Source organism: Mirounga angustirostris, unplaced genomic scaffold, assembly GCF_029215605.1.
Source record: "Mirounga angustirostris isolate CCGP_5_RB_7025 unplaced genomic scaffold, mMirAng1.0.hap1 SCAF_17, whole genome shotgun sequence".
Taxonomy (NCBI): Eukaryota; Metazoa; Chordata; class Mammalia; order Carnivora; family Phocidae; genus Mirounga; species Mirounga angustirostris.
The window spans coordinates 32,235,078-32,261,001 of NW_026991725.1; the positions used below are offsets into that span (position 1 = coordinate 32,235,078).

The 25,924-nt window shown below is 40.3% G+C and overlaps 2 protein-coding genes across 4 annotated transcripts in view; one reads left to right on the forward strand and one right to left on the reverse strand.

The window, feature by feature from the left end:
• Positions 1-3,283: 3,283 nt before the first annotated feature.
• CCDC47 (coiled-coil domain containing 47) lies at positions 3,284-20,806 on the reverse strand. Its single transcript, XM_045888671.3, has 13 exons — positions 20,627-20,806; positions 14,583-14,851; positions 14,060-14,167; positions 13,408-13,582; positions 11,742-11,863; positions 11,445-11,510; positions 8,685-8,786; positions 8,371-8,481; positions 7,544-7,629; positions 6,175-6,233; positions 5,719-5,828; positions 5,112-5,279; positions 3,284-3,900 (listed from the first exon to the last, which is right to left on the reverse strand). Exons 2-13 carry the CDS (start codon positions 14,844-14,846, stop codon positions 3,820-3,822), a joined length of 1,452 nt encoding a protein of 483 aa, XP_045744627.1. The 5' UTR covers positions 14,847-14,851; positions 20,627-20,806; the 3' UTR covers positions 3,284-3,819.
• DDX42 (DEAD-box helicase 42) overlaps positions 8,408-25,924 on the forward strand; it is a 48,008-nt gene continuing 30,491 nt past the window's right edge. Inside the window, exon 1 of one of the 3 annotated variants that reach the window (XM_045888663.3) lies at positions 8,408-8,503. The gene's annotated coding sequence lies outside the window, so the exon portion shown is untranslated. Of the gene's footprint in view, positions 8,504-21,098; positions 21,267-21,373; positions 21,579-25,924 lie in introns of those variants that run through there. The other 2 variants (XM_064583106.1, XM_045888662.3) reach the window with 2 other exon arrangements.

Sequence of the window (25,924 nt, forward strand, 5' to 3'; positions counted from 1 at the left end):
TTTTTTTCATTTCGTGTGGTAGGACTGCAATGGAAAAAGCGGTCTCGCACTTTTCTTTGAAGACATCCCTAACGCCCCTCCAGCACCAGACTGACCAGCTGCAAAGAGAAAACCCACTCTTTCTCTGTGCCTCAGGTTCCTTATCCCGTCAAGTATCGAACACTGGCTCTGACCCATGACACAGACTTATACTGGCCCAGCTGCCAAGATGGGAGCGAAGTTCAGCTACATCCAAACTGACGGAAATATGCGAATGTGAACGTAAACTTTGCCAGTGACTCAGGACCTCATTCAGTTTCATGTACATCACTTTGATCTTACCTAGTGCTTTAACTTTCTAAAGCAGGACCCACAGTTTTCTCTCATTTTCAAAATAAGAGGCCTCTCTCCGCAGCAAACGGTAAACTGACAAAAGCAAGATGTAAAAATTGAAGTAAAATTCTTGGCGATGTTCTTTAGAAAAGACCTTCTTCACATGTGGTCTTTGGAATTGAGGGTGCCGAAAAGGTCGGTGCCTGAAAAGATGCCCAATGAGGCAGCCATCGCTATGGGGAATTTAAACATGGAGGCTCTTCCCAGCCCATTGGCCCAGCAGCCATGTCATTCTCTAACTGGATGTTAAGGTCTCACCATCTTCGTGACTGCCCGCCCATAAAAGCTAGTGGGAGAAACTTCTGGCCCAGCTTCTGTTGTGACTGTTTCAAGGAGCAAATTTACATTCACTTTAGTTTTTCTTGCAAATGGACCTCCTAAATCCAGATAACTTAGAAAGCCAGTGTAAAGAAAAGTCAACTTTCAGAGTTTACAAAGACTCCTGCTTTGCTTTTGACTTGTGATGAGCAAGTTTTGCATTGAACTCCAAGCATCCAGTTTAAACTAAATGCACTGGCCTCCAAGATACCATATAAATTGTCAGAAAGGTAAGGTAAAACTAATTGCCTTGAATACTCAAGTGAGGGAAATGCTTATGACCTTTGGTTTAGTAAATTGAGCAGGATTATTTAATTTGTAGAACGTTTTATATGTCAAAGAGCGTTACACATGTTGTCTGTGTAACTATTTTCTTCCCTACCTCACAGGTAGGTCAACACCAAGAGATATGTGTGAAGTTCTCTCATAAACTACAGTACTTTAAAAATGTGAGGTATCATCCTATTGGGTATAACTGCCTCCTCCCTTTTACATCCTTTCAGATTATTTCATCCTTTCAAATCATTCAAAATGAGTAGAAACAGGAATAATAAGGAAAGAATCTGGGATGATAAAGTTCAGTATTTCACCCATCCCACCAAAACCAACAGATCCTTTGTATAACACTGCTCTAAATAAGTTTCATGTCCTATTGGACGGGGGAAAGAGAATACCAATCAATGTTTTTCTTTGGTCTAAGTCTCATCTAAAGAAGAGTTTCAACTTCTAGTGCATCACAGGAAAAAGTTCTATTACTAAGGAAACAGAAAGGTATTACTGTCGCCCCAACCCCCATTCCAAAATACCCTGTCACATTTTGCAGATAAAGTTAGAGAACTCTGAAAGGATCTGCTTGGTTTCCATTGGGAGAAAGGAAAGCAAAAGAGAATAAAGCAAAAATGTACCACTTGGAGAACAGTCCTAGATGATACCTCACATTTTTAAAGTACTGTAGTTTATGAGAGAACTTCACACATATCTCTTGGTGTTGACCTACCTGTGAGGTAGGGAAGAAAATAGTTACTATCCTTACTTTGTAGGAAGAAGAACGGAACAGAGACTCAAAGAGGTTACTGACTTGCCCAAAGTCAAGTGCTTAGTATTGACTTTGCTGGCACTATAGCCAGGTCGTTATCTTCCAGTTCGGTGCCCGTTTTGTCCTTGCTAAGTGCCCATGCAATGCACAAAAGGAGGGCTTAGTGGTTTTCCAATGTGTGGCAGTCAACAGTATTCTCCTTTCATTCATGGGAGAGATAATGGTATCTTAACTAAAGAGGTAGACTTTGGGGAGGAGCCCATTAATAATATATATGCCTCTAAAAATATAGAACATTCTAAAAATAACGGTAACAAACTAAGGGATTATTATCAAAGTCAACTCCTTTGAAGGGAAAGCATTTCAGCACTGACTTCCGTTGAACAGAAAGAAGAACATTCCTATGGGCTTATACTCTTGAAGGGCAACCCCAGAAAAGTAAAGGCGGCACTCTGAGATTTTTGTCAATTAGTTTAATATATGTCCATAGGTAGTTCATATGAATGCTTAAATTACAAAATTAGCTGCCATGGTCCAAATGTGTGGGACTTTAAGAAAGCTTTTATTAATCAAAAGATAGCTAAGCATATCAACTTTGATTTCTAAAATGTATTTTTAAACTTTGTAAAACAAGGCTAATTCTAGAATTATATAGCATTAAAGTAATTAAATCTTAGGTTATTTTTGTTATTTTAATAACTTAATTTCATGAACTGTTAAAAAAAATATTACATTTGCATCTCCCAGTTTACACATTTCTGCATTAACTTAGAAAAAAATCCATGTGAAAAGTTCCCATGCAGTTACAAAGGCAGCAGCACATACTGCTTTCACAGCAACTTGTTATTGCCTCAGAACACACCTGCACATAAAGCATCAACAAAAAAATATCCACCCACCCCTCTCCCACCAAAAAACCCAACCTTTTCCCATCCCCAGCAAAAATTACCTGGTACAAGCAGTGACTTAAAAAATGCTTTCTTTAGGAAGCATTTATAAAATGCAGAGATCTGAACAAGCTAAATGCTCGTGCAGATAGATGGGCCTCTCCCCCAAGAGTTCCCTCCTCAAGAGGCAGAAAGAACTCTCAATAGTTTAGGAAAGCTCATTTTTAAAAGTATATTTATGCATATTCATGGCTATTTCTTTGAAAGAATATACCCAGCCTCAACTGTGGAAGAAATAAAAGCAGAAGGAAAAGCAAAGGGACACAGCCATAACACAGAGAATAGAGCTTCTCTATGAACATCCAATAGTTTGCAACAAACAAGAAGGAAAAACGTGTAACTTCACATAGACCACTGATCGGATCTAGGTGAAGCAGTTAATTTTTCATGCATTTGTTACTCAAGGAAAACGTACAACCACTTAAATACAGCATTCACATTGTCATTAGCTTGTGGTATCAGCTCAGGAAAAAACTGTGCTCCTGTACTACCTATCCTTAGAATTTTCCATGTACACGTAAGTATCCTAAACCCTATAGATACAACACTGTCATCAGCACCTCCCAGCTACAAAACATACACTGAACTACATTATGTTTTGAGTCCCTGAAATTTCAATACCACATAGTGTTCTAAATTTTACTTTTTTACAAGGTTAATGTACACACAGAAGAAAATACCAAGCAATGTTTATTGTGCAATTCCAATAGTTATTTGTGGAATCTTGGTTTAGGGTCAGTCTTTATAGCCTTTGCAACTACCCAGTTTAAACAAAAAGCAACAATCTAATTATGTATCTATAAATTTCATGATATTTCTTCAAACATCAAAGCACTAAAAGCACTGATGATTCATGTTATAATTTTAAAAATATTTTAAAACTACACAGATCTCATATATCATTCCTTTTATAAAGTAATCAAAATAATTTGGTTATCTGGAAGAGAATTACTGAAACAGAGCCCTTCCATTCCATCTATAACCTCTGTAAAACTCCGAACCAAAAACAGAACAGATGATGAAATAAGGATTTCTTAGTCACTTTGGGAGTGTTTGAACTTTAAGATGAGAAATGGACTGGTATTTTTTGTTTCCAGTGAATTCAGAGTTACAGTTGGCATCAGGACTCCGGTCTCTGAGATGATTTTACATGGCTTTCACTTTGATTTGTTTCATTTTCATTTGCTTCTTCTCCAATTTCTTTTGCTCACGCCTCAAGGCAGCTTCCTAGAGAAAGAAAGGGAATCCAAACTAAGCTCTAAGCACACACAAAAAACCAAAACTAAAATACTGCCTATATTACTATTCAAAAACCTAGTCTGGTACCATAAATAACTTTCCAAAAGACAGTTATAAAAATTGCTAATATCTATGTTGGTTAATGAAAATTAGCTTAAAATGAAGTAAAGGTAACTAAAATCTCAAGTTAGAAAGAAACTAAACACTACATTTAAGCAACTTTGTTATTCTGATTTTTCCTATACCCAGGAAACAGTAACCCAACTTTCATCATAACATTTATGTGTATCTGCCAAGGATTTGTACTGTCTGTTCCTTGGCAGCAGGTCTCCTCCACTTCTAAGGATTTTCTTCAGTTCTCAAGATTATTCTTGTTAGAACTCACATCTCCCAGAAGTTTGTTCTCTTCTTTTTTTGACCAGCATTTACAAGGTTTAAAATTGTAGAGCTGGGCAGTGGCATCTTATTTCACAAAAATGTGAGAACATGCTGATGTTTCACACATAACATACTACAACCTAAAAAGCTCTTTTGAGTTTGAGATTCTGGTTATGTACAAAATAGAAAACAAAAATACAAACAAAAAATATTAGGATTCTCTAATTCTCTAATCAAATTAAATATTTTATAAAACAAGATGCATTGGACCATAGGGCACATGTGCTGACTACTATTAAAATTCCTAATTTCCTTCTACTTCAGTTAAGTGTTTGGCTTGAAAGATGATAGTGGAACTTTCAAAATGGGATTGTGCTGGGGAAAGGATAATTTATATCATTCTCCAGGATCACAGACTCAAGCTAACCTGGTTTGAAAAGGATGGATTATGGGCGCCTGGGTGGCTCAGTTGGTTAAGCGACTGCCTTTGGCTCAGGTCATGATCCTGGAGTCCCGGGATCAAGTCCCGCATTAGGCTCCTTGCTCGGCGGGGAGTCTGCTTCTCCCTCTGACCCTTCCCCCTCTCATGTGCTCTCTCTCTCTCAAATAAATAAATATTTAAAAAAAAAAAAGATGGATTATTTATTCTTCTTAATAGTGCTATCAGCTAAGTAATAATGTCCCAACTGCAGAGAAAATGCTAAACTTTTATGTCTGTGTACATTCCTACACAGAATTACCTTTATGGTCAATATGGCATAATAGGTGCCCTTCTAAATCCTAGTTTTACCACAAAGCAGGGTAAGAAAAGTCTGTCTTACCTCCAGCCTGCGCTGTTTCTCAGGATCTTCCTCGTTCATGATTCGCTCCTTCTCTGCTCTTTTCTTCTCCTCGCGCCGAGACTGTGCAGCTTCCTGTCTTTGCACATGTGTCAGCTTCAAGAAGTTTTCTTCTACTCGAGCTCGGTTTTTATCTGCTTTCTGTTTGCCCTTTTCCCCAAGAAACAAGGCGTTTCATAAGAAATCCATTTTAATCCAACAGAACCAAGTCCCATTTAGTATTCTTTTATAAAACTATTCCCATTTAGGGGCGCCTGGGTGGCTCAGTCGTTAAGCGTCTGCCTTCGGCTCAGGTCATGGTCCCAGGGTCCTGGGATCGAGCCCCGCATCGGGCTCCCTGCTCGGCGGGAAGCCTGCTTCTCCCTCTCCCACTCCCCCTGCTTGTGTTCCCTCTCTCGCTGTGTCTCTCTCTGTCAAATAAATAAATAAAATCTTTAAAAAAAAAAAAAAAACTATTCCCATTTAGCACTTTCAGGTCAACTAGCAAACTAGCAAAAATAAAATCGCTGAAATCATTGCTCTCTGACTCCCCCGAGGAGGAAAACAACAATAAAAGGTGCCAACTTATAATAAAGGTTGTGGGTCTTACTTCTCTGTTGAGTCGGAACTTTTTGGCTTTATCAATAGAATAAATCACCATGTTCATCAGGGGCAGCAAAGCCTCCATATCCTTTGGGTAAGTGTTACCTGAGCCAGGCACTGGAAAACAAAGCCATTTTCCTATTGAGTTAATGGCAGCATTAATGCTTCTGGGTCACCCAACTCTTTTATTTATTATTTATTTATTTATTTATTTAATCCCCCCTCTCCTTTTTTATTAATAGACTCCTTTCTCCAAGTGTCTTAGGCAGCTAAAATGCAGCAGAAAATAGAAATTAAAATAAATAAAAGGATCTCTTATTGAAGAAACCCCAAAACCAATAAGCAGGCAGGCATGGGGTTGGTTTTAATGTAGTTTTTTATGGCTATCATTTAGGAGGGAATACTCTCCTTAAGATCCTCTCACAGAAAATGAAGAACCCAGGCAAGACCAGAGAACACTTACCATTAAATGTAAACAATAGTGTCCTCTTAGTGTCAGGCAGCTTTAAAGGCTGACCTTCCCTGCCATAAAAGAAAGGCTATTTAGAAAGAACACAAGAAAGATACTTTCCATTCACGTATGTCACCCAATTCACTTAGAGGAACAGATTCCTGCAGATAATCAGCACAGTATTTGGCTTGGCATCCCCAAGTTAAATATAATCTCAGAGCCTGAAGGAGCTTTACAGGTCCCCTGGTCCACTTGTCTTATCTGATGGATACATTCCCAAGTGATCTTTATCCTATACTTGAACACCTCCAGGCAGGATATATTTCTCTCACCTGGGGAGCCAGAAATGAGCCTATTTAAGTATTAGGCCTGTATTTTAATAATATTTTTGCTTATTTTGATGCATTTTTGTTTTATTTCCAACTCCTACTCTATCTTCCTATAATGAAGCATCTTTATTTTTGAGTCAGGCTCAGAATAAATTTAGAAATGATCTACTATAGCATATATAATTTAGTTCTGACTCATCAAAGATTCCTTCGTAATCTTTAACTATCAACCCCCTCTCCTCCCCTCACACATAAAAGGCTCCATGAATGTCACAATGTGATACTCTGCCCACAGTGTTGTTATTGAGTTGAGCAAGGCAAGGATGATGCAACACGATCCACAGGTGTAAGGACCTGAATAATTCTGACCTACAACTAAAATCCAGATTGGCTTTTAACTGTACTTAACTCCACAGATTATGAGAGAGAAGCCCTTAACCAAAAATTTAGGTCAGAACTAATTATACACCAACGGTAAACTTAAATAAGTATGCGCTCCTGAGATAGGATGTGATTTCAAACAACAAATTTAAGCTGTGAATATCAACATCCAAAAAGCCAGAAACTCTGCATATTGAGAGCATCTGATAATACACTAGGAAAGAATATAATCACCCAACTATTCAAAGAAGAAAGTCAGAAAAGGCCATGAAATAAAATGCAGAGATCTGCAATCAAACATAAATCAAAATCAGATTCGTATCATAAATTAAAAAGGGAGGAAAAAAAACTTCCGACTACAAAGGACAAAGAGATTAGCAATTTGCATTTTCTTAGTATCTGCCATCCTGTAAGAGTCTCATCTACCTCACTGAATGGCTGGTGCATACATGCGGTGACCCATTGCAAACTCGGGGGCTTATTTGTTTGTCTCCCATAGGATTTCAATTACCTTCATGACACATGCAGTCAAAGCAAAGGAAAACTTAGAATGCCTGTCATCAACTTCCCTCACTCATTTGGTAAGAAAAATTGCAAAAGCACCTTGCAGGTGTTTCAACACAAAAAGCTAGTGGGGACGGTTAATTTCAGTATTTTTATCTCATACGTACTCTTGCATAATTTTTGGACCAGAGAACTGGTCTGAAAAATGAACGGATTCAATCTTGTCAGCATAGTGTGTAAGAAAGTGAACCATCTGAAATAAAGAAAAAAAAATTTTTTTTAAAGTAGGGTTTGATGCATTTCCCTTTTTTCATAAAGATATTCACTCCTTAGTCCTCCTTGATTTTTCACAACAGCATTACAGTTAAAGCTTTTAAAAAATGAAGTTTAAATGAGGGATCTCTCTACAATGAAACTAGCACCTTTCTTTAGTCACACCAATGATCAAATTTCTTCTTATTGAGCAGCTGAAAATATATCTCAAAATAATGTTCTGAACAAGAATGAATGCACGAAGATAAAATCTAAAATAATTTCAGGGGATTCTCCATAAACACATCACCTTGAACTTACATTAGAACTGTCTTTGAGCTACTCTGTATTTTTATGATGCTAAGATGTGCTTGCTGTTACCATTCCATAACCAATAGAAAAAAATGGTTCTCTATACATTTCTCTTCTACACTAACTGAAGCTAGGAAAAAATGGACTAAATGACATGGTGATAAGGATTAATGCTGTAGTCCTTTTACAAAAACTTGAAAGCCATTAGCAATCCTAGGAATAATTTGCTCTTGATTCAGAGAGAATTATTTGACTAATCAAACTGTCTCTTTTGACAAGTTAATCTATTGCTTAAAGAAGGTATTTTAATGTTTGTGTGGGAAAGGAATAGAGCAGTGTCATAAAATGAAGAACTTGTGCAGTGTGACTTTTAGGGGGAGTGCCCTGTAATCGCTACAGTCTGCAAATGTATGTCTTCTTTTGCATTTACCTTTGTATCCATCATTCCCTCTGTGACTTCTCCCATCTCTGACAGGATGGCCAAGGAGTCTGGCAGTCCATACTTCGCTCCAGACTTAGGTTTGTCACTACAAAACTCACTCTAAAGGAAGAAGTAATTAAAGGTAAGACATGATATTTTATTATGCACAAACTTTTTTTTCCTCAAGAGAATATGTTCTGACCTATTTCAAAGTGGTGCTTAATAATTCAAGTGATATAATTAACTACCCTATGCTCTAAAGTTGAATGCCTGTGTAATAAAGAGAACAGTTCTACATGTATTTGAGTTGGAATGAGACATACCAGATCCTGCATCTCTTTCTGGAGTCGAACCAAGGCTTTCCGAGTGCCAACAGCAAACACATAGGTATCCATGTCTTCATCATTCATGGTTACTTTTATTTGCTTTAAAAACAACAACAACAAAACTCACCTGTTAGGTTCTGTGATAGGCAGAGTTCTATGATGGCCCCCGAGAGTCCCACCCCCCGGTGTCTACATCCTCCCCGTGAACATGAGGAACCTGTGAGTATAATGGTTATCACTCCCGTGATTATGTTGTGTCATGTGGCAGAAGGCTGCTGATCAGATGACACTGAGTCAAAAGGGACTTTATCTTGGAATGCCTTAATCAAGTGAGCCCTCAAAAGGGACTGGGCCCTGGTTGAAGAAAAGAGTTGAATTGAGAAAGGGCTTATGGGGGGGGAAGGGGACCATGTGGCAAAGACCTCAGAATGGCCTCTAGGAGCTGAATGGTTTCCAGATGGCAACAGTAAGAAAATGGGGACTTAAAACTTAAAAACAGTAAGAAAATGGGGACCTGACTTGTCAACAACCTAAATGACCTTGAAAAGAGGACCCCAAGCTCTCGAAATTCAAGTTGCTTGAACATTTGGACTTGCTGGGAAGACAATGTAGCCAGAGAGGGCCTGGAAGCCCTCTGCATACCACCCCCACTCCCATACCTTGCCTCTCTTCCATTTGGCTATTCCTGAATTGTATCCTTTATAATAAACCAGTAAATGTAAGTAAAATGTTCTGTGAGCCATTCTAGCAAATTACTGAACCCGAAAGAAGGGCCATGGGAACTCTTCATTTATAGCCAAATAGTCTCAAAAGTACAAGACTTGCCTGGGACTTGCAAGTGGCATCTGAAGTGTGAGTAGTCTTATGGAACTGAGACCTTTAACTTGTGGAGTCTGGCACTAACTCCAAGTCAGATGTGAACTGAACTGAATTACTGGACACAAAGCTAGTATCTGGATAACCAGAGAACTGGCTGTTCATATTGGGAAACGCCACAGATAAACAGTTTTTAATACACTGCATTGGACCAGGGAGATAAAGTTATAAACCTCGAGTCTGGTATGATAAAACATAGCACTATTTGTCACATTAACTATATCTTAAAATATCTGGGTCAAAAATTATCAGTATTGGGGCGCCTGGGTGGCTCAGTCGTTAAGCATCTGCCTTCGGCTCAGGTCATGATCCCAGGGTCCTGGGATCGAGTCCCACATCTGGCTCCCTGCTCGGCAGGAAGCCTGCTTCTCCCTCTCCCACTCCCCCTGCTTGTGTTCCTGCTTTCGCTATCTCTCTCTGTCAAATAAATAAATAAAATCTTAAAAAAAAAAAAAATTATCAGTATGTAGAGGGAAGTGTTAAAGTAGGGAAATATAGCAAAAACCTGGCAAGATGGCAGCTCTAAAAGGAAAGGCTTTCTGCTCTTCCATCACTGAGCAGAAATTATACAAAACAACTTAAACAAAACCCAGAAAAAGGGCTAAAAAATACACAGAATCGTGTTTGTTGAGGCTGTTTGTCTTTGCAGAAAAAATAAGAGATAAAACGATGGCTGACTCAGGAAAAGATACTAAATCTACCTCAAGAAAGAACAGAAAATGATTAAAACAACACTCTAAAGAATAATTTCCACAAAAGGATAGCTAAAGATGCATCAAAATTTCCTCCTTTCTACCTAATAAGATGGTATCTAGTAAGAGAAAGAATGACAGGACTCTTAACTGATGAGGCTTTAAAAATTAGTGGATTAGGGGCGCCTGGGTGGCTCAGTTGTTAAGCGTCTGCCTTCAGCTCAGGTCATGATCCCAGAGTCCTGGGATCGAGCCCCGCATCTGGCTCCCTGCTCGGCGGGAAGCCTGCTTCTCCCTCTCCCACTCCCCTTGCTTGTGTTCCCTCTCTCGCTCTCTCTCTCTCTCTGTCAAATAAACAAAATCTTTAAAAATAAATAAATAAATAAATAAATAAATAAATATTAGTGGATTAAACCATTAGTGGCCATATGAGAAAAATTAAAATGAATAAAAGATACAGATTTGCAACTAAAAATGAGACCTTTAAAATAATAACAATGAGTTTCAATCCAAAGACATTTCAAAGTATCTAATCATATTACTAATACAGTACTTATTAACCAAATACTACTTTGTATTTTGACATATATGCAGACATCTCTTGTTCTTCTAGTTTATATAAAAGAGACTGTATATTTTTGTATATTTTGGTTTCTTGCAGCAGTGGGAGCCAGCACAATTATTTGTTGAATAAATGAAGGGGGGGGGATTTGGCATTTCTGACAAAGGATACAATTTGCAGATCAACATGTTGATTTAAATAAAGGGAAGAAGGTATACCAAACAATAAGGTCCCCAGATCATGATTTGAACTTCAAGATGTATTCTTTGAAACGAACAATATTTAAGAAACCCACCTTACTATCAAAGATAAAAGCATTCACAAGGCACAGAGTAAGATGTGAGAGCAAACTGTGACAACTATTTTTCCCTCCATCACCCAGGTTGATTCAGCGAATTTACCTAGTGAGAGAATATTATCTCCTTCCCTACAAAAAGCACACGTTCCCCACTCTCCATGGTTGGTACACTAAGTAGAAGACAATCCATCAAAATAGAAAAGAGTCCATTTTTGACAAGGGACACAAGTTGCTTGAAATTCAAACAGAATCCAGGCAAGGAATGAAATAAACTCTAAGAAGTTAAGAATTCAGTCTGTACAGAGAAAACCAGCAGGAAGAATACATACCACTTGATCACTCACTGGTCTCATCATCCGGGCCAGGACATTCAGTAAGTCTTGTCTCTTGAGGAACTGAAAAAAACAAGAGAATAGTTGCAACTTTTATTACTATAAAGAAAAGACCTTGAAGGGGGAATCAAATGTTTCAAGAAATATACTCTACATTTGCCAAATAGTCAAAAGATGATTTTTACATCATTTTTTTAGCCAAAAAACAAAGGATAAGACCATGAACTTGAATTTGGAATCACAGTGGAAAACAATTAAAGAGGATATACATCGTACCAGAAATTCCATACTTACCCTCAGCTGGATAAGCATCCCTTCACAGCACACTCGGCCAGAACACCACAGGTTGTAGATATGCTCATTCTCCTGGTTCAGCTTTCCTGTGCTTGTGGCTTCTTTGTTAGTTCCATCATCCCCTAGGGGTAAAACCACTTAATGTGATTTGCTGAAAATGCTGGGACCTAATCACCACACTTCCTCCACTCTGACACCCAAATGATCATCGTTTTGGGGAAGCAATACTTTACGATCTTACAGAACTCTCCTTTGGACATACATTAGAACAGATGGTCATCATTCCTTTCAATACTCTTTATTGTCTCCATCAAAAAATTATGGATTCTAGGGGTGCCTGGCTAGTTTAGTTGGTAGAGCATGCGACTCTTGATCTCTGGGTTGTGAGTTCAAGCCCCATGTTGGGTGTAGAGATTAATTAAAAATGTAATCTTAAAAAAAAATAATCATGGACTCTAGTGTTACTTGTTAATGATGATTAGCTTGGAATATAAATTTCTCAAAAGTAGATACAAAATGGAGCAAAGTCAGTTTAAATGTCTCTGTCAAAGGTTAAAAACAAAAACTCCTATGCAGTGAATAAAAAATACCATTAATACAAACTATTCACCACTCCCTTCTGTGTCACCTATGGATTAACTTTAACCAAGTTTGGTTTTCCAACAGCAACATGGTAATAGTGCCATTAAGAGTTCAATTTTAGATCTAGAAAGAGCTCAAATTCCAATCATTTCCTCTCTTCATTTAATTCATTAAGTGTACAAAAGAAATTGTTCAACGTCACAAGGTAAAGCAGACCAACACACCAAAAGAAAACACATTAAGGGGAAGTGGAAGGCGTTAAAGGCTGTTTATTTTTTTCCTAATTTCCAAGTCAAAAAGTACTCTGAAATACTACGGTACAGTGGAGAGAGGGAGCATGGACATTGAAAGCAGGTAGACCAAGTTCTAATATCATGGTTGCAATTTAATAACTTAGACAAATTTTAACATTTCTGGACTTTAGTTCCTCCTTAAGAAAACAGAAACTATATATCCAACTGACAGTATTGTTACAAACATTAAATAAGCAACAATGTATGCAAAGTACCTAGCATAACATATAAACAGTCTGCTAAAGAGCTGAGCAGATGGGTACTTGCTTACTAAAAGGAAAAAAAGTGTGAAAGGCCAAAGTGAGGTGAAGGTGGGGTGAGTTCGCCTTACTCCCTCCACTACACAAGTACAGGGCTTCCTCTAAGGTATACCTTTTCAGTGGATCCGAAACTAAAGTTCCCAGAACTTGAGGAAATTCTAAGGGATTTCTAATTTCTCAAAGATGAAATGAAAGCATTTATCAAGCTACCTAAAATGTCAAAATTCCTTGTTTTCAGCCAAACTTCTATCAACTTGTTTTAATAGCACTATCTCATGCTAATCAGAAGAGACTAATCAATAATTGCTAACCCTAACTAGCAATTATTGATTAATGAAAAATTAGAAAATTACTTTATAAATGCAATTAATTCAGTACATAAGGCCTAATAAAAATGGGATCCTTCTTGATCCTTCTTGCATCCTCTTCAGCAGTCCATGAAAGCAGTCAGATGCTTATACTGAGGGGAATAAACAGTTTTTACTAGGTGGTGTTCAAGCATACAGCTGGACTTGTATTAGCCTAACTTACCTACTAAGGTAAAGTTGCTCTCCAAAAGCTCTCTATGAGTGTTAAACCAGGCTTGAGCAAGGCGGCTGTTTTTATTCTTCCCAATGATATAATTCATGATGTAGGCGAGCAGACCAGTCACCATCAAAATTTCTAGATAATAACTCTCCCAACTGTTCTGGAGGTGTGCAGGAACCTGAAGATGAACAATCATTCCATTTAATCTTGGCTGAGGTTGAAGGATGGAGTCTAACTCATGGGATAAAGGAGCATGAGAGAAGTTGATAATTTAGATAACTGTCACTGAATACGGTCATACTTTGAAAAATATGCTCATTTTGGTTTTCTAGGTCAGCTTTTGAAAAGATTCTTTAAGGAAATGGGAGGACAAATGGAATAAAATGCTGGAAGGACCTTTGTATTAAACTTGATTCTGAGTCTACCCCCAAATAAACCCAGTTTCTAGTCTCCTCATCATTCCTTGATAAATAAAACTAGGAGGGCTAGAATGATAGGGGTTGCTTCTCTAGGTGTGGAGTTTTATCAGAATAATTGATGTCAAATTCTCGCTATTACATCAACACTAGCTATATGTCACCAATTATATTTCTGGGATTAGTAACAGCCAGATATTTTGTTGGTTAGTTTGGAATTCAGAATCCTGTATACCTACATCAACAATTGTTATTGGGTCTTTATTTTTGCTAGAAGAAGTATCTGGTTTGTCTTCATAACCTTCAAATTCTTCATCATCATATGGCTCACTCTCTGTATCTCCCTCCTACAAAAACGAGGAACAATCTGTTTTCCCCTACAAATGTGGCCAGCAATTGCATCTCATTTTTGTAGGCCATATTTGTAGAGGAAAACAGACCATGTAAGCAGCAGCACAGAACACAGAAATATTCCATGTTTGTAACAAATGGTAACTCTCCATGCATTTGAACTCTGATACAATTCCCACCCACACATGGTATCTATTCTCCACCCCTTCCAGCCAGGCTCTCTATAGAGAAGAAAAGATGGAACATACCACAAAACATCTAGAAGAGCTCCGCCTACTGAACAAAAATTAAGATAGCAGAGAATAAAGATCTCCTTAGAGCTGGGTGTTACTTTTAATGTCTGGGCAAAGTACCAGTTACAAATCTTCCCACCCTTCCACTTTCCCAAGAAATCAAGAAAAAGAACTTCACCTGGGTATCTGCATCTTCAAAATCTCCTTCTTGGTTTTCATCCTGCCCTTCTAACTCCACAGTGGTCTCGTCTTCATCATCTTCAGTTGTTATCACCCGTTGAGGAGATTCAGTAACAGAATCTTCTGTGACATCCTCAAATTCAGCAAAGTCATTATCATCGTATTCTACTATGTCTTCCTCATCCTCAAAATCATCAAACTTGGCTTCAGAGACACTCCCGAACACCAAAAGGACAATACAGAAAGCAAGGAAGGCTTTCATTGCATCTAAAAATGAGTTAATAAATAAATAAATAAATAAACAAACAAACAAACAAACCAAAACCCTAAATGGACAGCCATTCTTCTATACATACCAATCAAATTTTATAAATAGTTAAAAAATAAATCTGTGACTCTCTCCTACTTTTTAAAAATTTAATACAATTCATTTCAGGTAGCGTTATGCAAAGAGCGATGAGGTGAGGGTCAAGAGGTCTGGGTTCTAGTCTGGACTCTGTCACTAGTTATCTGTGAAATCTTGGACAAGTCATTTAATTTCTTTAGGTGGTTTCTTTTTTTTTGTTTTAAAGATTTTATTTATTTGTCAGAGAGAGACAGGGAGAGAGAGCACAAGCCGGGGGAGTGGCAGGCAGAGGGGGAGGGAGAAGCAGGCTCCCCGCTGAGCAGGGAGCCCGATGTGGGACTCGATCCCAGGACCCCGGGATCATGACCTGAGCCGAAGGCAGACACTTAACCGATTGAGCCACCCAGGTGTCCCTTTAGGTTGGTTTCCATTAACACCATGTATTCAATAAGCATTTAGGAACTGGGAGGAAGTATAATGAAATAAGAATGAAATGCAACTATTTACCTGTTAGCAGTAATACGTGAATAGAAAAGCCATTCGTCCTTAGATCAACTTTATGTGTGGATATGTGGACATCATCATCATCAAAGCAAATGTTTAAGATACAAAAGTTCTAGGCCCTGTCCTAAAGGCTTTACAAAAAACCACTAACTTAATCTTCATAACAACCCTTGAAGAAAAGTAACATTAACATCTCTGTTTCACAGATAAGTAAAATGAAGCACGGGGATGCTAAGTAATACAAATACCAAGTGGCATAGAGCTATGATTTGATGCCAGTTATGCCTCCAGAATCCCTACTATGAACCACTTCTCAAAGCTGCTTCTCAAATGTAGGCCAGTGGCTGTGATTTCACATCACTTGCTTAAAGTAGTAATTTTTTCTAACAAAATTGTTCCTAGTGTACATGATGGAATTAAATACATCAGCATTACACAGCTTTCTGAAAAGAACACTAGGTATTCCACCATCTAAAAAAGTTTCTGAACCAACAAATATAATGAAATCAGATTTGTGACAAAAATGTGCCAAATGATATGAAAACACAGAGGACAATGAAATCATCTTACCAAACCAGTAAGGCTTTACCAAAAAAGGAGAACATATGATCTAGAGTTTGAAGAGTAGTTAGATTTAAACTATCAAATCTATTTAGGCTGTATTTCTAGCCCTCCCTTCTCATCTAAACGCCAGCCCTATAGCAGGTGTAACAGTCATGTTACATGACATGTTGTGTAACAGACATGTCCATTTTCATGCCCTACACACTTTTTCTGTATAGGGTCAAATAATAAATATTTTAAGTTTTGTGTACAACATACTGTTCTCCATTACACATTCTTCTTTTTTAAAACAACCCTCTAAAAATATGTAAAAACCATTTTTAGTTCATAAGCTATACAAAGACAGTCTGTCTCTCAGGCTACAGTCTGCTGACCACTGCCCTACAATCATCTCAAAATCAACAGGTACCTGGGGTGCCTGGGTGGCTCAGTCAGTTGAGTGGCTGCCTTGGGCTCAGGTCATGATCCCGGGGTCCTGGGGTCAAGCCCCACATCGGGCTCCCTGCTCAGCAGGGAGCCTGCTTCTCTCTCTCTCCCTCTGCCTGCCTCTTTGCCTACTTGTGCTCTCTATCAAAAAAATAAATAAAATCTTTAAAAAAAAATCAACAGGTACCTGAATCTCTCTCTCTCTATGTTAATATCAATCCTATTTTTCCAGTCTTACTTGTTGAAAAGAGCAAGATATTTAATTTCTCATTTTCTTTTCCCTTTGATATCTAATCAGACATCAAATCCTGATGTTTCCTTCTTTGGTTCCCAAAGCCACCATGATAATCCAAGTTATCATCACCTGCTGAAGAATCACAGTGTTATCCTAAATGGTCTCCCCATCTCAACTCTCTCCCTACTTCCTACTTCTCTTCCAAAAAAACCACATTGTCTTCCTAAAACACAACTTAAATTACATAAAAATTCAATAACCATGAAAGGCTAACCAATTCCTACAGAATACTATAAACTCTTCTGGCTCTCACTGCTTTCCATTAGATGATCCTACCATATCTAATCAAATGTACCCTCACTGAACATATCACCACATCAAATACTATGCCCAGAGAAGGAAAACATCATAAATTTGCATGATACTTTAGCTTCAAGGATATGTGTTACTAACAGTATTACTTGTGATAGTAAAAAATTTGAAACTGTTGGGTTAAACTGTGGGTACATACAAAAAACAAATTTATTTTTTGTCCATTAAAAATTGTTACAAATGAAGTAAGAACCCCTCTTGTTTTAGAAGCAAATACACAGGGGTGCCTGGGTGGCTCAGTCGTTAAGCGTCTGCCTTTGGCTCAGGTCATGAACCCAGGGTTCTGGGATCGAGCCCCGCATCGGGCTCCCTGCTTGGCGGGAAGCCTGCTTCTCCCTCTCCCACTCCCCCTGCTTGTGTTCCCTAGCTGGCTCTCTCTCTGTCAAATAAATAAATAAAATATTTTTTTAAAAATATTAAAAAAAAAAGCAAATACACAAAAACGAAAAGGTTTAGAAGGGCGTATATCTATATATAAGTAGTTATTTTGTATGGTAAGATAATGGGCATTTTGCCTTTACTTTTTAATTTACCTATAATGTGATTTTGTAATAAGTTCTTTAAAAAAAATAAAGTAAGGGACACCTGGGTGACTCTGTTAAGCATCTGCCTTCGGCTCAGGTCATGATCCCAGCCCACATTTGGCTCCTTGCTCAGCTGGGAGCTCACTTCCCCCTCTGCCTGGCGCTTCCCCTGCTTGTGTGCACACACATGTGCACGCACTCTCTCTCTGACAAATAAATTAAATCTTAAAAAAATAAATAAAATAAAAGCCTGGTTCCTGTCCTCAAGAAGAGGTGCTGCAGTCTATGGGAGAGCTATACCACAAAGCCCTGAAATAACATTTTTTAGAAGTTTGGTATAATGGAGCACTGGGTTCGTAGACCCAAGTCAGGGAAATTAGGCTAGGAAGGCCAGCAGGAGCCAGATCATGATGATCCTTATTTAAATACCACACTAAGAAGTTTGGATATTTAGAATCAACTGAAGGGTTTAGGTAGGAGAGTGGCACTATCAGATTTGCAATTTAACCCAGATAGCTCATACATAGGGTGTACTGGGCTTCAGGTGGAATAGGGTACCTGAGGCAGGAAAAATAAAAGTGGCTGAGATAGATAAGAGATAAAACAAGACTGAACTGGCAGTACTATTGGGGATGAACAGGAAAACAATTTGACAGATACTAAGAATTATACTCGTCAGCATAAAATGACTGGATATAGGAATATGGGAAAGGAAGATCCAGATGATTCCAAGTTTTGGCTTGATTCAGAGCTAAACAAAGTCATCCTTGAGATAAAGAATAAAGGAGGAAAAACTGGGTGGGGGGAGGCAATAAATTAAATTTAGTACCTGTTGAAAAGCTTGGAGTGTTTTCAGGTAGTATGTTAGATGATTAACATTTATCTCTTGATTTTCACAAAATCCCTATAAAAAGGATTACCAATTTTATAGAGGGAGAAAAGAAAGTAGTTTGAAATATGTCTGGAGTTCTTAGGACAGAAGCCTAAGATGGAAATAGAGATGGTGCTGGAATAGATGAAATCCCCAGGGAGTATTAAGAATTAGGTTAAAAAACAAACACCAAAACTCTTGAAACAAATCATAACAGCTAAGAGATGGGCATAATAGGAAGAAGCAGAATGGGAAACTAAGAAGGAATGGTTAGAAAAAAAGAAGAGGGGCTCCTGGGTGGCTCAGTTAAGCATCTGCCTTTGGCTTGGGTCATGATCCCAGGGTCCTGGGTCTGGTCCTGAGCTCTCTGCTCAGTGGGGAGCCTGCTTCTCCCTCTCCCTCTGCCTGCTGCTCTGCCTGCTTGTATTCTCTCTCTGTCAAATAAATAAATAAAATGTTTTTAAAAATTTTTTTAAAAGAGTAGATGTTAAAAAGTTCTCATCACAAGAAAAAAATTTTAAAAAAAGAAAGAAGAAGGGACTATGGTCAAAGTGGTATCATAGAAGTAAAAGGAGAAGCATATTTCTAAGAAGGGAACAGAGCTCTCTCTTTTTTTTTAAGATTTTATTTATTTATTTGAGAGAGAGAGAGATAGTGAGAGCAGGAACACAAGCAGGGGGAGCAGAAGAGGGAGAAGCAAGCTTCCCGCCAGCAGAGAGCCTGACTTGGGGCTCAATCCCAGGACCCTGGGATCATGACCTGAGCCGAAGGCAGACGCTTAACGACTGAGCCACCCAGGCACCCCAGCACCAGGGGACATTTTATGGAAAAACATAGCTGCCTTCTCAACGCTAACCTTAAAGAGGTTTGTGATATGTCTCCAAACATCTCTAGTTCCTTTAATAATCTTTTATTATACTCAAAAGTGGAAGAAATATGAAAAAGTGCACAAACTTTGGTGGAGTTACATTTGGTTTAAAACATTAGCTCTACCATTTACAAGCCATATGATCTTGGACTAATTACTTAAAATTCCCTGTTCCTCACATATAAAAAAGGGACACCTATTCAGTATTTGTCTCATAAGGCTGTAGTTGGTATTACAGGAGATATGTGCCTGGCATATAGAAGGCATTCAATAAATATTAGTTCTCATTACTTCCTTCAAGCCCTGTGCCTATGAACACCCTTTAAGATTTAAAAAACTTTTAGTGCTCCCCTTTCCAGATCTCAGTTTTATACCTTTTCAAATAGAAGCAAATAAAGATGAACATTGGCACAGACAACTTGATTAACTGCCAAAAAGTCTGATCATTTCAAATTGAACTTCCACTTAGAATGTTCACACATAGAAACATTTCTAAGATAACTCAGCATTGTAACACGGCCTCTTCAAGGTTATTTAAGTTAAAATTATCCAAGCCACTTATATCTTGGCCTTCCTTCTGTGAAGTTTCTCTGCTGCACCTGTCATCTCATTTTTCAAAGGCACAGCTCCCTGCCAGGCCACCCAGTCCTGAGAGTCCTGGGGCAGGGAACACAAGCACTGACAAGTCTGGTTTGATTATCTCCCTAACTCACTCGGTAGTCTCTGAGTAACTGGGTCTGGACTTAAAAACCTGAAGAGGAGTAAGTGGGGAAATCATTCCTTGTTGTCATTTTAGATTAGGCCTTTCTGACAACTGCCAGACTACCAGACTTCTGGAAAACATGTAGACATTCTCCAGTCTCCTTACACCCGTTGGATAAAAACCGTCTTATGTCAGAAAACCTGAGAAGACTGACCACAGAGGTTGTTGCTTCTGTTAATAACAGCCACTGGGGTCTATCTAGTCTTTCCCACCACGGAGAATCAATTCATCCTAACGGTTATACTCCATTCTTCCTGTTGCACACTGTAAGCTTCCTGTAACTTTGCCCTTCTAGTTGGCATATGCCCATGGCTCTGCGAGCAAGTTCTCAAAAACCGTTAAAATCACCTCAACCCCGAAGACCAAGAGAAAATGGGCCTTGGGGTGGACGAAGTTTGTTTTCTGTTTTTAAGAAGGTCAGGAAAGGTGAGAAGGCGCGATCCATGTCACCCCGGGCCTGACTCAGGGGGGCTGGGTGGGAAACGGGACCCGGCTAGGCCACGCAACTTAAAGTCACCGCTCGGCCTGGCCCGGCCCCACCGACTAACGCGTCATGGCCCGTCTCGTACCTGTACTGCGGCTAGAACCCGGCCCAGCGCTCCTGCGGCCGCCGCTTCTCGGCCCGACTGCCACCTGAGCGATCACCGCGATTTTACTGCCCCCGATCCCTCTAGGACACAGCCGGATCAGGTAGATCAATCACGCTGAGCCACTCTTCACGTAGTCTCCGCCATCCGTTACGTAGAATGCGTGCGGACTGTCCGCGCCTGCGCGCGGCTGGCGGGGGGGAACCGGGAGCGGAATGCGGCCCCAGGAACCGCGCGAGACCTCCTCCTCCCCCGCCCAGCGGAGGCAAGGTGGGGCTGCTGGGAAAATTACATAATCCCGGCCTCCTGGCCGGAACTGTCCACGCCGATCCCAGCCTTCTCCACTAGGGTTCAGTCAAGTTGTCATCACTCTAAACTGGTGCTCCGGAAGCTAAAGGTGGCCATGCTCTATGAGACCACGTGGCCAGAGGCATGCGGAAAAATGTTGCCTAGGTCGTATTTGCAAAGGATCAGAGTTTAGGGAGTCCACAATTTTATGTATATGTGGTTTCCGCCCAAGCCCTTTTTTGGGGGGATTTCTAGACGGCTGTCATCGCTACGCTTTCTTCACCCCTAGGCCCACCTCCTGGGCTACCAGCATCCCCCCAAGCAGCTGTGTCTGGTGAGTGAGAAGTCTGTGAAGCGTTCTGGAGCTTTAAGGTCCGGAGCCCAGGGCGCCTTCCGGGAGCCGTAGTCCCCCAGGCCCCGCCCATCGGCCCGCGCTCTCTGCACTGCGCATGTCAGCTTTGCGTTCCCCTCCCCCCGGTCAGCAACGGGCCGAGAAGCGGCGGCGGCGGCGGCGGCGGCGAAGGGGGCGGAGAGGAAGGAGCGCGGTGGACGCGGCCTGGACCGCGCGTACTCTGGCGGTGGGATTCTCTCCGCGTTGGCGGTAGTATCAGGTGCCGCTGCAGCTAGAGCGGCAGGTCTGTGCGAGGTGGGTATGGTCTCGGGGTCGCTACCTTTGGGGCCACTGGAGACAGCTGTGGGGCCTAGCAGGGACCAGGGAACCGCGGCCTCGCTTAACAAAAGAGTCTGCGGAGCTTCGGGGCACCGGAGGCCCAGGGGTCCGGGAGGGGTGGGAGTGCGAGGCAGAGGCCTCCAGGGGTCCTTCCCAACCTCGTCGCCCTCCCACGACTCCCGCTTCTTCCATAACTCTCATTGTGGCCCAGTTGGCGGCTTTCCGGAGGCGGCACCCGCCCGCCCGCCCCGCTAAGAAAGGGATTTGCAGGGTGCCGAGCTCCGGTTAGGGATAGCCACAAGGAGGGTTCTGACCGAAGTCGGCAGCAGTTGGCAGATGCAAGCCTCCAAATCAGGGGGACCCGATAGGTAAAAGTTGCCAAATCGGAAGACGGTAAAAACGTAGTCAGTGATCTTTGTGCAGCCTTGAGTACATCACTATTGTCGCACAAACTTTTTTGCGGCCTATTTAAGAGCCTATTTGATGCGGGTAAATAATTTATATGGAGTTGCAAGCATACGCACCAATAATATAAGGAGGAATTATCTTGCTAGTTGAGAGTTTGGGGGAATTACAGCTTTCCTCATCACTTCAGTGAAGCATTCCCCCTTTGCTCCTCACTCCTTTAGGTAGACATTCAATTTCCTTTGGTTGTATATTGTGTTTTGTAAGTGATGTTTCTGTGTCTATTCTCCATATGCCCACCCCAGAGCTCCTAAAGGTCAGAGATTATTTCTTAATCCACTCTAACTTTCCAGAGCCAAGCCCAGTTCTGGCACATAGGAGGTGAGCAATATGTATTTCATACAAAAATTAACTTAGATTTTCAGCGGTGGAAAAAAAAAGTAGGTTGTATTTTCTTTTACCTAGAAGGGGCATTATATGGTCTGATTTGCAATTCATTCAAGGAGTATTTTTATTGACGTCTGCTCTGTGCCTGACCACTGCCCTCCTGAAACTTACTTTCTAGTTGGGGAAAGAGAGATAATAAATTATACTATATGTTAGAAGACGATTACTGACTTAGGTTAAAAAAAAAAGGCTAGAGAGAGGGATGGGGAGGTATTGCATTTTGAAATAGGGCAAGCAGGGAGATATTTACCGATCAGCTGATATTTAAGCAGCCTAGAAGGAGGTGAGGGAGTGAGCCCAGCAAGTGTCTGGGGAAGGGAACATTCCAGGCAGAGGGAACAGCAAATGTAGAAGACCTTGAAGAGGACAATGCTGGCCTGTTAAGAGGAATAGTTAGAAGACCAGTGTGCTCTAAGAGCATTGTGAGCAAAGGAGGAGTAGTAGGAGATAAGGCCAGGGAAGACCTGGGGGAGGGAGCACCAGAACAACCAGGAACTTTCAGGCTATTAGGAGGATTTCACTTTATCTCTGCCTGAGATGAAAATCATCTGAGGCTTTTGAGCAGAGAAATGGTAAGATCTGACTTAAGTTGTAATGATTTAGTGTAATTCATGGAGGAGTGCATTTTTTCTTATTTTAGTTTTATCAAATTCATATTCATATAATCATCTTAGTTTCTTTAAGCTAACAGAGAGGAAAGAGATGCTTCCAAAATAAGTGTAACCAGAATTTACTTGTACTTGGCTTTAGGAGAAAATGAAGAAATTCTCAGGTTTTGTACAGATTCTCATTAAAGAATTGCCCAGTTTATAGTGTGTGAGATGCTCTCAAGGCAGATTATTAGATAGAGTAGATGCTAATCAACTGTCACCAGAACTTTCTCCTATTCCAGAAACACAAGTGATAAAGTAACAAGGTTTTATAATCAGTTGTTTTGTAGTCCACTATTTTTAAAGGCATTTAGATCATCTTATTTTCCACCATTGCCCAAAACATAAACTCTAGACAAATTATTTTCCTTATGTTCCACTCTTATTCTGCCTTTGCTTATTCTTCCTAGCCTTTGCTGTTTCTAGCTCTCTCTCTTAAAATGTCTTCTTCCTGGGCGCCTGGGTGGCTCAGTTGGTTAAGCGACTGCCTTCGGCTCAGGTCATGATCCTGGAGTCCCTGGATCGAGTCCCGCATCGGGCTCCCTGCTCGGCAGGGAGCCTGCTTCTCCCTCTGACCCTCCCGCCTCTCAGTGTGCTCTCTGTCTCTCTCATTCTCTCTGTCTCAAATAAATAAATAAAACCTTAAAAAAAAAAAAAATGTCTTCTTCCTTCATACTTCTCTAATCAGCTTGCATCTTCTGTGCCTAGCCTGGGGTTCTAGCTTTCTTATAAAGCCATCCGCACTTTGTCAGCTCTTCGTGATCTCTGACATCTTCAGTGTCATGTGGCATGTATGTGTGGGATCCCTGAGTTGAAAGAGATAAGAGAAGTCTAGCTTGATACTCCCCATTTATTAGTGGAGAAATTGATTTCTGGAGAAATAATGCTAAATATGACGGCAATACGTATTGTGCACTTGTATGTGCCATGCTTTGTTCTAAGTGTAATTTTGTGTATGAACTCAATTTTTCACACTGACCCTGTCAAGTAGGTGATATTCTCAGCATCTTACAGACCCAGAGAAACTAAATAACTCCCTTGAGGTTCACATCAAGTTAGTGGCAAAGCTAGGGTTTGAACATAGCCTGGCTCCATAGTCTGTTATATTTTACTATGCTGTTATGATTTTCTACTAAATCATAGCATTTTAGTACCTAGAACCATACCAAGTGGGACTTTATGCTGTATCCTTGGCCAAGTTATAAATCTCCTTGGGACTCTTGCATATTGAATAAACAGTGAGTACACACTGTGGAAAACAGAAGAGATTAAAAAAAGCAAAAAAGTCTGGTTCTTCACCTGTGAAACCTGTAACAGAGTTGGAGAGAGAAAATTAGAGCACAAATAGTTATGATTAAATGTTGGGTATTTTAAGACTTGAAAGGGATTGAGGAATGAGCTACCACTTTTCTGGGAGAGTCATTCATGTCATAGCTCTAGGAGTTGGGCTTTGAAGGATAAGACTTTGGTAGATAGGTATAGTGAGAGATTTGGTGGGGAAGGAATTCAGGTAAAGGGAAGAGCATTTACCAATGTACTTGGTTTTCTTGGAAAACCAGTGCATGTGGGGAAACCCTGGGAGATATGAATGGTGAGGTGTGTAGTTTGTTGCCACAGTGGAGAGTTTCATTCCAGCTTGATTGCCTAACTGGAGAGCTACTGAATTGAAGGGAATGACCGAATGAGAAATGTGCAGCGGGAAGGTTTGGGGCCAGGATCTGAAAGAACCTGGAAGAAGGTTGTTGCTGAGCATATGAATGCTCACCGCCCTTGGGTGTGACTTTCCCTAGTTGCACAGTATTAACAAACCAAAGGAGGTCGAAATTCATTTTCTCCTTTGCTACTTATGTCTGGCTCCCTATTACTTCATTATTTTATACTTTACCACAAAGAGTCACTTCTCATAGATGATGAAATATTTGCTAGTTGTAGATGCAGCCTCTAGAAGTACATCACCATGACTTTTCCAATAAAACAGACATTCTTAGGGGCGCCTGGGTGGCTCAGTCAGTTAAGTGTCTGCCTTCTGCTCAGGTCATGATCTCAGGGTCTTGGGATTGAGCCCTGCGTTGCCTCCTGCTCAGTGGGGAGTCTGCTTCTCCCTCTGCTCCCCCACTCATGCTCGTGCATTTTCTCTCTCAAATAAATAAAATCTTTTTTTTTAAAGATTTTACTTGAGAGAGGAGCAGGGGGAGAAGTAGACTCCCCACTGAGCAGGGAGCCCAATCCCCGGGACTCTGGGATCATGACCTGAGCCAAAGGCAGACGCTTAACGGACTGACCCACCCAGATGCCCCAATAAATAAAATCTTAAAACAAACAAACAAAAAAAGGCATTCTAAAAACGCTAGAGTTGAGGGGGTGGAGGATTACTTGTCAAATGTCAAATATCAAATACCAGTCACCTCAGAGAGGCCTTACCTGATTTCTTTTCTCTCTGTAATAGCTTACCTCTTCTTGCTTGCCTTTTTCCTATTTTGTTTTGGTAGCACTTTTGGTACCTGAAATTATGATTTGGTTTTTCTTTCTCCTGGACCAGACTGAACTCCCTGAGGGCTGGGGCTGTGTCTGATTGTGTTACTTTATCCAAAGCACCTAGAACAGTGCCTAGCAAAATAGGCACTCAATACATTTTGAATTATGTCACTCTGGTAATGGTATAACGGCTGGATAACGGACTTGTTAGGAAATATTGCTATAGTGGAGATGGAAGTGGGAAGGAGAGGTGTCCCTCATAGAATTGACACATAAAGTAGTTGGCGGTCAGTATAAAACAATGTTAGTTATTACTAAGACCAAACTTAGGTTGTTCTCTTTAAA